This window comes from Penaeus japonicus, unplaced genomic scaffold (genome assembly GCF_977035675.1).
Source record: "Penaeus japonicus unplaced genomic scaffold, GWHDUDI00000001_assembly GWHDUDI00000003, whole genome shotgun sequence".
NCBI classification, from domain to species: domain Eukaryota; kingdom Metazoa; phylum Arthropoda; class Malacostraca; order Decapoda; family Penaeidae; genus Penaeus; species Penaeus japonicus.
In genome coordinates this window covers 50,909,373-50,922,393 of record NW_028234405.1, presented here as the reverse complement: position 1 = coordinate 50,922,393, position 13,021 = coordinate 50,909,373, and the positions used below count along the sequence as shown (strand labels likewise).

Below are 13,021 nucleotides of genomic sequence, written 5' to 3'. Positions count from 1 at the left end.
GTCGCTACCGACATTTACTTTATTGATAACGGTTACGTCTTGTACAATGTCGCGCCTATTGGTGATTATGATGTTAATTTCGTTTTTGCTCTATCGGTAGCTGCTTGCACATCATAGAAACTCTCTATCTCCTCATTACTATGACTGCCGGTAGGAGCGTATACTTGGATAATTTTTAGGTTATATATGTTGTTTAGTTTCAGTATTACAGAAACTACTTTCTCTCACACTGTAGAATTCCCTAATATGTATATGTATATATATATAAATATATATATATATATATATATATATATATATATATATATATGCATATATATATATATATATATATATATATATATATATATATATATATATATATATATATATATATATATATACGCTCGTAGTTGCAGAAAGCATGTATTTACGCATTATATATCTTTGAAATTTATGTAGTATATATTTATAATACAATAGTACTTTTCAACTTTTATGTTCTATATTATGTTTTAAATACACACTGAGATGCTATTACATCATTTTATTGTACTTTAAATAATGAATATAGAAATATGTTAACTTAAAGTACGTGGCACAACCCGGATTTAAAATCCTTGGAGTATTTTGTCGTCTGAAGGAAAAGCCGTAAAAGTAGTAGTTGTAATCACTCGATATCATCACTAAAAAGTATCAGACATATATATAGTCTTTTCTACCAACGCCTGAACCCTTCAATCGAAAATAACAAGAAGGAGAAGGAGAAGAAGAAGAAGAAAAACCCAATGACTTCCCAATAATACCAACTATAACCTCTTAAAACCTCAATAATTATGCAAATTCTCAGACGATCCGAGTCCGTTCTGAGCAGATTAGGCTGTTCTTCCCTCAGATGGACTCGCAAGAGGAGAGAAAACGTAGGAAGAACAGGAATAACATCGAGATTAGTGAACACTTGGTCCCCCTTGGCCTCGGCTTTCAACGCGAAGCCGAATAAGCTTTTGAGTCTCCACTTCACGAAAGGCACGACGGTGAGGGAAGAAGGAAGCCATTGGGGGTTTTTAAGGGCTTTTTTGGGTGGTTTTAGGGACGGGGTTGAGGTATGGGGCTTGGGTGTTATAGGTAGCAAGAGTGTGTTTAGTTGCTGGATGCTGGTGTAGTGTGATAGATTACTATTTGATAGTGTTATCAACTGTACTTTTTGAGTAACTTTTTGGTATTATTGGATAAAGACACAACCACCCATAGCGAAAAAAACAAACCTTATGGCATGACGTACCTTTAATTATGACGTAACACCATAAAATCCTTTTCTTCCGCGAAAGGTTTCCCATGGAAATGAGTAGCAAAACTGTACAAAGCACAACAAAAACTACCAGAAAAATATTGTGTCATGCCAAGAGGGTTGGTTGCATCTTTATCCAAATTTACCAACTTTTTTGGCACTAGATTAGAGATACAATTGAAACCAAATAGGCTTTCAAAGGGACTCAAATGACACCCACTGATGCATTAAACATACTGTGTAGAGAAAGGATAATCATCCAAGCTATTGGTCAGATTAAGTCATTTTCTGGAGAAAGTTTCTTACTCTTCTGGTTATTTGTCTCATTGAATTTGCTGTTACTAATTATATTGATGTTTAATCATTATTTTTTTTATGATTTTATTCTGCTTACTTTTTTTATTCATTTTTTCAGGGCTTGTTCGGTCTGCCAGAGCTAAATGAACCTGAAGGCTTCTATTTACTCAAGGAAAATGCAGTACGTGAGGCGGAGTCCCTGGTGGCCGAGTGCTGCTCTCCTGAAAGATCGCGCAAAATGGTGGAGGTAGGGAAGTTGATATCCACATCAGCATAGTGATATTAGTAATTCTAGAAAGATGTGAAATGACAATACTGATGTCAATACAAATAGACTGTAACAGCAAGGTAGTTTTGCATTGACTATGTGCAAGGGGAGTAGGCTACATCTGTGTGATCATCAGGCATTTAGCCGTGTCACATGGGTGTGACACACCATCATCATAGGGTTGAGGATGTGTGCAATAGAGTGGGAAACCAGGTAATCAGGGCAAGTGTTTGTATGTAATTTATTTAAACATGTTGTGTGATGTTGTGTATCTGTGCTGTATATAAGGGGCCATGAGGAAACAAGTGTGTCATTTATGCTTGAGAATTTTCTTGACCATAACCTATGTTGTTCATCTTATGTCAAAGTGTTAGATGAATTCACAAAATCATGATATTCATCGTTACTAACAAGATGTTGAATAAGGTCAATGTTACTATTTTGTTCCATTATACACTGATTAAGCAAATGCCTCAAGCATTTTGATTATTATAATACTATTCATTAATTTTTCTCTTGCTATTCCAGGTCTTTGATCACCTTTCAGATGCTCTCTGTCGTGTTGCCGACTTGGCCGAGTTTATCCGCATGGCTCACCCTCAGGCACGCTACTCTCATGCTGCAGAGGACGCAAGCATCGCCATAGGAGGACTTGTTGAGCAGTAAGCTCAGGACAGATTATTCTTTTTCAAATATTTGATGTTATAAGAAGTTTTTATTTTCTTTAATTGCTACAGCTTTAGTATGCAATGATACTGAAATGAGCATGTATTTCTTTTCACTTCTGTCTTCTGGAAATTTGCAAGATGATGGCACCAGTTGTAATTATCATAAATTAGATAATTCTTTACCCATCACTAAAACATATTTCTTTCTTATCTGATCCAGGTTAAATACTCACCGACAGTTATATGATAGTCTCAAGAAGGTTGTGAAGAATGGCGATATTCTACCTACCACGGATGTCGATAAGCACGTGGCCAAGCTATTCCTCTTCGACTTTGAGCAGTCAGGTTGGCTATCTTTATTTTCTCTAGCTTCTGGTAAATTGATATTTGCTATTGATTGGCTTTATATGTATCTTTGTATTTTAATTTAGGTTCAATTTTTTTTTAATTTAGATACTTATTTATGTATGCGGTGCATGTACACACGTACACACAGATGCACACATACTGAGACACAACACATAAACACACACAAGTATGCATGCCTGTACACACACACATACACATACATATATACACACATACACACTAACTGAGCTCATTCCAAACTACATTCCCCTATCTGCCCCCTCCCAGGTATCCATTTGGACGAGGCCAAGCGGTGCCGCGTGGTGGCCCTGAACGAGGCAATCCTCACCCTCGGCCAGCACTTCATGAACGGCTCCCTCCAGTCCAGAGCTATTCCCAAGAAGAAGCTGCCAGAGGCCATCAGACAGCAGTAAGTTCTTGGAAGTTGTGGTATTAGTTGCTGTGGACTAAAGGTGAAAGGATTTGAAGATTCTTTTTGTGGGCTGTTATAAGATCATATATTTTTTGCAGAGGAATATTGAGTTATTTTTGGAATGCAATTTGGGGGAAGGTATAAGTGATTAGATTTTATTCTTGCATTTACATTCATTGTTCGTCAGCAGTATTAATTCTTTGTTCCTATTACACAATGGTAAATGTCATTCTATGAATGCAGATTCTTTTTCCAGGAAATGTTTTCTTTCTTGCTTTGCTTTGAAACTGTTGTCTCACTTCTATGAACATATTTAGTATGTTCTACCTGGCCTGTTTTTTTCTTTTTTGTATTCATTAAGGCATATATGGATGCTCTGTTCTCAACACTCAAATGATGTTGATAATAACATTCTTGTTATAATGATTATATTTTTTGATGACATACTAATATTCTCACCCATTTCCTCAATAGCTTCGCCATAGATGGAGACAACATTGTTGTAACAGGTCTGTATGCAGACGCCCACATGGAGATCACGAGGGAGGCCGCTTACAAGATCTTCCTGCACCCTGACCAGCATCAGGAGTTCCTTCTCACCGAGCTGCTTGGAAGACGGCACGAGATGGCCACTATCTGCGGCTTCAAGTCGTATGCTCACAGGTCGGTATTGTGTTCCAGATAGTGAGATCGGCAGGACCTTGTTCTGAGGAGAGTGAGATTGATAGGAATTTGATGTGTAGTTATTGCAGTGGAGTGTAATAAATAGTTTGATTGCAGCTTTTTCATACATCTTTGTAATGTATGCTAGTTAGGACTTTAATTTTTCATTTAGGCCAGTTTTTCCAACAACCTAATTTGTAAATTTATTTTTAGCTTTGTTAATTTTTTATATGTGTTCATCATTTATCAATTTAAGTTTATTATTAAGAGTGAATTTTCTTAAAGTTAAGTTGACATTTAATTGAGATGTGAAGGGTTTTTCCCCCTTTTTTTCAGTTTCACAGGATTCTGCATATCACCGTCTCTCAATTATATCATATGTACTGTCTCATGTTTATGCATATTTTGTCTTACAGAGCTGTCAACAGTAGCTTAGCTGAGTCTCCTGACCTTGTGCTGAATTTTTTGAAATTGGTGTCAAAGGAAGTGCGGCCATTAGCCAAAGAGGACTTCAGGGTGATGGAAAGGATGAAGAAAGAACAGTACAGATACTCGAGGGTTAGTTGTTGTTATTGTTTTTACTTGTAACTTTTAAGAATTAGGATTTTAATGGGCAATTTTTTTGAGAAAGCTAAGAGATACAACATAGAAATCTTGCAATGACACAGAATTGCAGTTTACATTGTAGTTTGTTTTTTTAATTTTAATCAAGCAGATTCATTTTGATTATTACAACAACAATTATTTCAACAACACCTTCATGGAAAAGTCATTAAGCAAGAAAAGCACTTTAAAGGAAAAGAAATGCTAGTAAGACTAAAACTACAACATGCTTTTCCAGGACCTAGCTCCCTGGGACGTGCCCTACTTCACCGGCCAGGCGAGGCAGAGTAAATTCTCCGTCAGCGGAGGTGATCTCGCACCTTACTTCTCTCTTGGGGCAGTCATGGACGGGCTAAGCAGCCTGCTTCATAATCTGTATAACATCTCGCTCAAAGTGCAGGAGCCCTCGCCTGGGGAGCTGTGGACCACCGATGTTTATAAGCTTGCTGGTGGGTAGCTATGTGTGTATGTATGTGTGTGTGTGTGTGTGTGTGTGTGTGTGTGTGTGTGTGTGTGTGTGTGTGTGTTTTTAGAGAGATATAGAGAGATATAGATATGTATGCACAGACTATAATAAAGATTAATTATACTAACAATTGTACAGATATTTAATTTGTGTTTGCAAAATATATTTTAATTATAGAATGATTTCATTTTGATGTCATTTTTTAAACATATTTATTGATTACGTATTCCTCCACCCAAACCTAACACTCCCTTCGTCTCTCTCCCGCAGTGATGCACGAGACAGAGGGCATCTTAGGCTACATCTACTGTGACTTCTACGAGCGAATCGGCAAGGCCCACCAGGACTGCCACTTCACCATTAGGGGTGGAAAGCTGCTGCCCGATGGATCGTACCAAGTACGTGTGCCTTGACTTTCTATATTGATGGTGATAGTTGCCTGATTTTTGGACTGTTTTGGTATTAGTTGCATTATTGGTAGATGTTTTTTTTTATGTTACAGTATAATTATTATTATTATTGCTGTTGTTTATTGTTATTGATATTATCATCATTGTACTCATTATAGTTATTTGATCTTCCTTACAAAATCATATGGTAGTTATTACTCTATAGTGAATCTTATCATTGCAGGACCCCATTGTGGTTCTGCACCTGAACCTCCCAGCCCCCACCTGGTCCACGCCCTCTCTGCTCACACCTGGCATGGTGGAGAACCTCTTCCACGAGATGGGTCATGCGTTGCACTCCATGCTAGCAAGGTCAGGAGGATAGGGCTGTGTGCGTGCATGTGTCTGTCTGTCTGTCTGTCTGTCTGTGTCTGTGTCTGTTTGTGTTGTTATAGACTTGTTGTTTTTATGATTTTTAGCATATCAGTATGATTTTTTATTGACATATTCCTCTTTCAGGAAATTTATTCTATATTATTCTATATTATTATTATTATATAGTATCACTACCTTATTTTTATCATCACTTTAATATTCCCATTCCACAGAACACAGTACCAGCATGTGACTGGGACGCGTTGCAGCACAGACTTTGCAGAAGTTCCCTCGATCCTCATGGAGTTCTTCGCCATGGACCCCAGAGTCCTCCGCACTTATGCCCGCCATTACAAGACAGGAGAGCCCATCCCTGAGATCCTACTCGAGAAACTGGTGGGGTCAAAGTCCGTCTTCGCCGCTTCAGAAATGCAGCTGCAGGTATTTTGTTGTTGTCCTGTGTTGGACTTTGATTGTGTGATTATGGCAAGGGATCTTGGGTGTGATATACTTTGCATTATCCTTGTCATGATGTTAGATGTTGTTGTGTTATATTTATGGTCAAGTGGCTCTGTGATAGTTTCCTGTCACCTTTGATGTGGCCGGCACAGAATACAAAGTAGATTTCAGTGGAGTTTTCACATTTCTTTTATTACTTTAAAATTTGGGTATGAAGTGCCCTGTGGAATTGAGTTATTCATCTTGAAATTATAATTTATTCACAAAAGACAAGGTTATGATGAGTACACATTTGCTTTTCACAAAGTGTGGACTATTTAGTAAAATTCATAAGAATCACCTATATTTCAGCAATCCTGCCCTTCATCAGATATGTAAAAGCATATTATCAATATCATTATTCTTTAAATTTTTTTTTAATCATTCCACTCATTGAACATGTATTGAACACTAGTGAGTAGATTTAACCAATTTTTGTTGGTGTTGTTTCTTACGTTATCCATTAATGCATACAGAATTATTTTTCCCATTACATATACATTATTTACCCATTTTATATTCATATTTATGGTGAGATCCAGCTATATCACATACTCTGATTAGTTCTACTTGACATTTTTATTGGACATTTTATTGATCTTTACCCACAACTTTATCAGTATCTTCCATAACATAAAATGTAAATATTTATTGGATGTGCTGTAAAAAGAAAAGTAAATGCATATATTTTAATCCCTTTTGCAGTCAACTTTTTTCTTTCTTTCTTTTTGTTTTTCTTTTTCTTTTTTCTTTTTCTTTTTCTTTTTTCTTTCTGTATATGCATTTATTTTTCCTACTCCATTCTGCAACCAAAGAATAAGGGCTATTAACTCAATTCATGCTATATCAAGATAATAAGAGACTATTTTATTCCCACTTTATTTTAATAACCACACTTCTTTCCCCCATAACAGACCTTCTATTCCATGTTAGACCAGCGCTACCACAGCGACGAACGGTGGGATTCAACCACAACCACAACACAGATACTAGAGAAAGTGCAGAATGAGTATTATGGGCTTCCATACGTCCCCAATACTGTAAGTTTACTTTATCTTTAGTTCTTTGTTTATCTTGCCTTGTATGGAATAAAGATTGGAATTTGTTTACTTGTATCCTGGGTATTAAATTTTTCCATTTTGAAGGAAGATTTTTATTCAGTTTTAAGTATTTTTGGAGCATGTTTTCACTCTTAACCCATTGATCGCGGTATTAAAAAAAGGTCTATGCAGTAGGATGGCAGGTTTACATTGTCTGGCATGGTGCCATCCGCGTCTATGACCGACTCTGCCTTGGCAGCAAATCATGCCATCTGCTGCTAATGGGTTAAAACTTACAAACAATATATATATATTTTTTCTAATTCAGGCCTGGCAACTGAGGTTTGGTCACCTTGTTGGATACGGAGCAAAATATTATGCTTACCTGGTGTCCCGTGCTGTGGCCTCCTGGATCTGGCAAAAGTATTTTGTGGACAATCCATTCAGCAGGTGAGTTTGACTTGGTATTAGGTGTGTGTGTGTGTGTGTGTGTGTGTGTGTGTGTGTGTGTGTGTGTGTGTGTGTGTGCTTTATATGTGGTTTATGTGAAAGTCATATTTGTCTTTCCTTTCTCATGTAAGTGATAAGCATAATCTGACCACAATACCTATTTCTTCCTCACTCCACAGGGAAATGGGCGAGAAATATCGCCAGGAAGTACTGGCTCACGGGGGAGGAAAGCCCCCACGTGCAATGGTGGGAGAGTTCCTGGGCCGAGAGGTGACGGCAGAGAGCATGGTAGAGGCACTCAAGACAGACTTGGAATCTAAGAAAGAGAGGGTGGACACAACTGCGGCAAAATAGGACAGGCTCATTGGAGTTTTGCTGAAGACTGAGATGTTGTGAATGAGTTCTAAAGTATTTGAATATTGCCATACTGTAAATACCGAGATACCATGAAAGAGAGCGAAATATCCGAACACTGCCTTCCTTCGAAAAGGGTCTGAAGTCTAGCTTTTATACAACTTTCTTGAAGAAAATGAAGACACCATTGAGAGATTATAGAACTCTGTCAGTATGTGCAAAAAGAAATAACAAAGCAATAAAGTGGTGTTGATGTGACATATCTTTTACTCAGTTAGGTGCTGATTTCTTTATGACAAAAAGAAATCAGTTTGAGAATTTTATTTAAGGCATTCATGCAATTTTAAGATGTATACTCAAAACCGCAGATACTCCTGTACTACCTTGTCACTATCTCAGATGTACTCTTATTGTAACAGTCTTTCCTGTACATCTGTGTGGGAATAGGCATGTTTTTTTTGTTTGTTTTTTTTTCATGGAAATGTTAATTATCTTGATTATTTTTTCTCAGGGATGATATGCATGTGAAGCTACTCAGACAGCACCATTTTGGTTTACAATATTACCATGAAGTTCTGAATTCATTTTCAAACCTGGTAAAAATACAAATCATTTCACTGGTAACAATGCTTTTGTTTTCCTTTTGGACGGGGGAGTATTTGCAATTTCATCGGTAATTCTATTGTGTTTTCTTTTCTTATAAGGTAATATTTGTAAAAATTATCTCATCTACCTAATCAACATGAAATACGGTGTTCAAGGATGCAGACATATATATATAGATGAAAAATGAATTAAATGATACAGTGTGTTACTAGATTTTATATTCCGCTTAAAAATGGTGCTTATATACCTGTTCAATTACTGTTGATGCCGGTAGTGTGATTTGGTACATTTGTTATATTGTATATAAAATATATATTTCTCAAAAAATAAGTTTTTCTTTCACTGATTCAAGAGCAGATTTTGACTCTGTGTAATACATGTGATATCTTTGATTTTATCTGTGATTTCATCATCATCATTATCATCATCGCTATTGTTATCACTAGTATATTTGCAGTATCATTATTAATATTGTTACCGATATTGTTATTTCTATTACTATTATTGATTTTTTTTTTTTTTTTTTTTTCATTATCATTGTGGTTTTCATTATTATTATTATTATTATTATTATAATGATAATACTGATAATTACTGATCTTGTTCACAACTACTTTTACTTTTTTTCCATCAAAGGGAAATTGCTCCTGAGAGATTAGTGTTGATTGGCTGAATGCAATATGTCAAATAGTAATTTATTTTATTTTTTTTACAACTGTCACCAGCAATCAAGTGTATCTTAGTCTCATATAAAGAAAAGAAAAAAAAAACATATACATATATAGATTATATATTATATATATATATATATATATATTATATATATATATATATATATATATATATATATATATATATATATATATATATATACATACATACATGTATATATATATATATATATATATATATATATATATATATATATATATATATATATATATATATATATATATATATATATGTATATATATATATATATATATATATATATGTATATATATATATATATATGTATATATATATGTATATATATATGAATATACATATGTATATGTATATACATATATATATATACATATATATATATATATATATACATATATATATACATATATATATACATATATATATATACATATATATATACATATATATATATATATATATATATATATATATATATATATATATATATATATATATATATATATATATATATATATATACATATACATATATTTATTTATTTATTTATTTATTTATTTATTTATTTATTTATGATATTGAGTTTTGAATTGAGCGATAAGAGCTAATCATTATTATTGTTGATTTGGCTTGAATTAGATTTGTTGTATGTTACTGTTATTCCCTGTATGCCTCTGTGTGTGTGTGTGTGTGTGTGTGTGTGTGTGTGTGTGTGTGTGTGTGTGTGTGTGTGTGTGTGTGTGTGTGTGTGTGTGTGTGTGTGTGTGTGTGTGTGTGTGTGTGTGTGTGTGTGTGTGTGTGTGTGTGTGTGTGTGTGTGTGTGTGTGTGTGTGTGTGTGTGTGTGTGTGTGTGTGTATGTATGTATATGTGTGTATGTGTCTATGTATGTATATATGAGCGTATGTGTGTGTGAGTATGAGTGTGCTTGCACACCCACGCACATATGTTTGTCCTTGCCCATGTGTATGTGCTTGGGTGTGTAAAAAGCCATCTAAAAATTATGTTATGTAACAGAATTGCATCCAATAGTATCTGAATATGCCACACATCTCAAAAATATATTACTTATAAATACCAACCTCTTTTGAAAACCATCTGATGCAGAACATCATAATAATATCCACAAGGGAAAAGAAACAAGTTGTATTCTTCTGGTATTTATAAATGAAGGAAATATTGCACAACAACATTTATCTATTAGAGTTTAAAACTTGAAAGACTCAGAGCTGCATTTTGGCAGAGCAGCATCAACATCTAATATCTACAAACTGTGAAAACAGAGCAATCACGTGTTAAAAGTAGTAATAATTATGTTTTTTAACTTCTATATTTAAATACATAAGGACAAAAAAAAAAAATCCTACATTTACAAAAGAGAGAAAAATATGCTCTTTATATACTAGAGAAAACCAGCAAAGTTTTACATGCGATTTGCACTGTTAATAATATTTACAGGTGAAAATATTGGCACATCGGGTGAGAGATATACTTAAGAGTAGCACAGAATGATAACTGAGGAAAATATATACATGATAATAAGTGATTAAAAAATCTATGACAAAGTACATGTTAAATATAATACAAAAATAGGATAAAGTACATGTTAAATGTAATACAAAAATAATGCTAGATGTAAAACGTTAAAACATGATAAAAAGAATGAAGTGTTCAAGAATGAGTGTCATCTCTTACCATTTCTAAAAACCCAAATAACAAACCACTTCCAGACAGACAATACACATAATGCAAAATCACACCAGGTACTGTGGATTCCCAAAGCTCATTTTTCTTTAGTTGTAAATACCTCCATTTGCATTCAACAAAGTTCTTGCTCGTACAATAGTTATAAGAAGGCACATTAACAAACAACATCCCACAGATTCTCAAACCTGTTTCACTGAGGACCTTTTTTTAAGTCGTTTATGACTGTGCCTATACTGAAGAATTCGCAAGGCACATCAGCGTCAGTTTATTACCATGTTCCTAATACTGTATTCCCATCTGTTAGTTTCATAACTGTTATCAATAATCTTCATCTGTTATCCGCATAATTCTTAATATTTTCATCTCAAATAATGGTTGTAATCTGTACTAACCATATTTGCATTTATTATCATATTCCTGATCTCATTCTTATCTGTTATTCTTATCATACACATCCACTATCATAAACTGCATTTTGACTTTATCCTGCATTACCAGAGAAAGTAAGTTTAGGTATCTTTATATATCTATAATGCACTATTTCATTCTCAAAACACAAGCAATTGAAAAAACAAAAGTCAGTGTATAACTACCCACTTAAACCATAACTCCTGCCAATACAGTAACAAAATTAAGCTGATAAACATTGAATTATGCTATTAAGGATACTTTTTCCCTATAACTATACTTAGATATCAATACTTTCTTCTGCTGGGAGAGGAACAATACAAGGCAATAAGAGTAGGTATCTAACTATATCACACCCTTGTATACTAAAAGAATCATAATCCATGTGGACATCCCTTCTTACTTTTGTAACTTTGTATTCTCACACTCAAACAAAAAACTTAAGGGTATATGGTAACTTCATATGTGCACACTCACTCACTCCCTCTCCCTCAACTCTTTATAGGAAATTCTATAATAGATACTTTACTTAGAGGCTGTTCTTAAACTTCCAACTTCTTTGAAAGTCTGTTTCTTGTCATGTCCATTCAGGGTATTACATTAATTCAAGTATTATCTGAGTCTCTTCTTATTTACTGAATTTATCTAATCTCAACTTCAATATTTGTCATCATCTCCTCTGTTCTGGGCTTGGTATAATTTTATATTAATTTCTTTACATACTTCTGCTTACAATGATATATTATCACCCTCTAAACATGTAAATTGTCATGAAATAGTAAGGGGCCATTCAAAAGACTTGTCCAAAATATCTAAACTGGATGCAGATCATCTTTTGATTCTGGGCCAAATTGAAGTTAGCCTGATCTAATAATCAACGGAATTTAGTTACTGTATATATTAAGAAGGACTGGAATAGTTATTATACCTGTGTCTATTATCACACCAAGATGCTGATAATTTTGGCTCTTTTTAAGTATAAGTTAGAAGTGTTTGGTCTCCCGTTTCAAAATTACTGAACACAAGTGTGTCTTATTTCTTAAGAGATGTTTAGATTATTGTAAAATTGACAGGGATCTCTGACAATAAACAGTGATATATATAATTGCTTTAGACTATTAGTGACACTTCCTTTTTTTATAGACTAATTATTTCCACAAAACAATTATAGAAAGTATTCATACACTTAATGTTCTTTAAATTATCAACACTGAAAGATGATCATTAATCAATCTATCACAAGATCATAAATTCAGATGTTTAGAAAGCAAAATAATAGTTGCTTTGCACCCTCAACTAATGTAGCTGAATAAGAATAATGACGATTAATCCATTGCGGACAGGGGTTAGATTCACTTGCCCAGTCTCCAGGATGGGTTTTATTTCAGAACGAGGCAGCTTTGCGCAACATACCTTGACTTCCCCACTCTCTTTCAGTTGCTCATTTTAAAGCTACAGCCATTTTTGTTTTTATT

General features: G+C 34.2%; 1 protein-coding gene across 1 annotated transcript; it reads left to right on the top strand.

Annotated features, from left to right (window-relative positions):
• Nucleotides 1-567: 567 nt before the first annotated feature.
• Nucleotides 568-9,055, top strand: LOC122247222 (mitochondrial intermediate peptidase). Its single transcript, XM_043006284.2, has 14 exons — nucleotides 568-1,013; nucleotides 1,683-1,811; nucleotides 2,361-2,494; nucleotides 2,721-2,845; nucleotides 3,137-3,278; nucleotides 3,756-3,944; nucleotides 4,361-4,502; nucleotides 4,786-4,996; nucleotides 5,284-5,411; nucleotides 5,647-5,774; nucleotides 6,011-6,218; nucleotides 7,190-7,315; nucleotides 7,644-7,765; nucleotides 7,945-9,055. The coding sequence occupies exons 1-14, from the start codon at nucleotides 816-818 to the stop codon at nucleotides 8,117-8,119; spliced, it is 2,157 nt and encodes a 718-aa protein (XP_042862218.2). The 5' UTR covers nucleotides 568-815; the 3' UTR covers nucleotides 8,120-9,055.
• The last annotated feature ends 3,966 nt before the right edge of the window (nucleotides 9,056-13,021 follow it).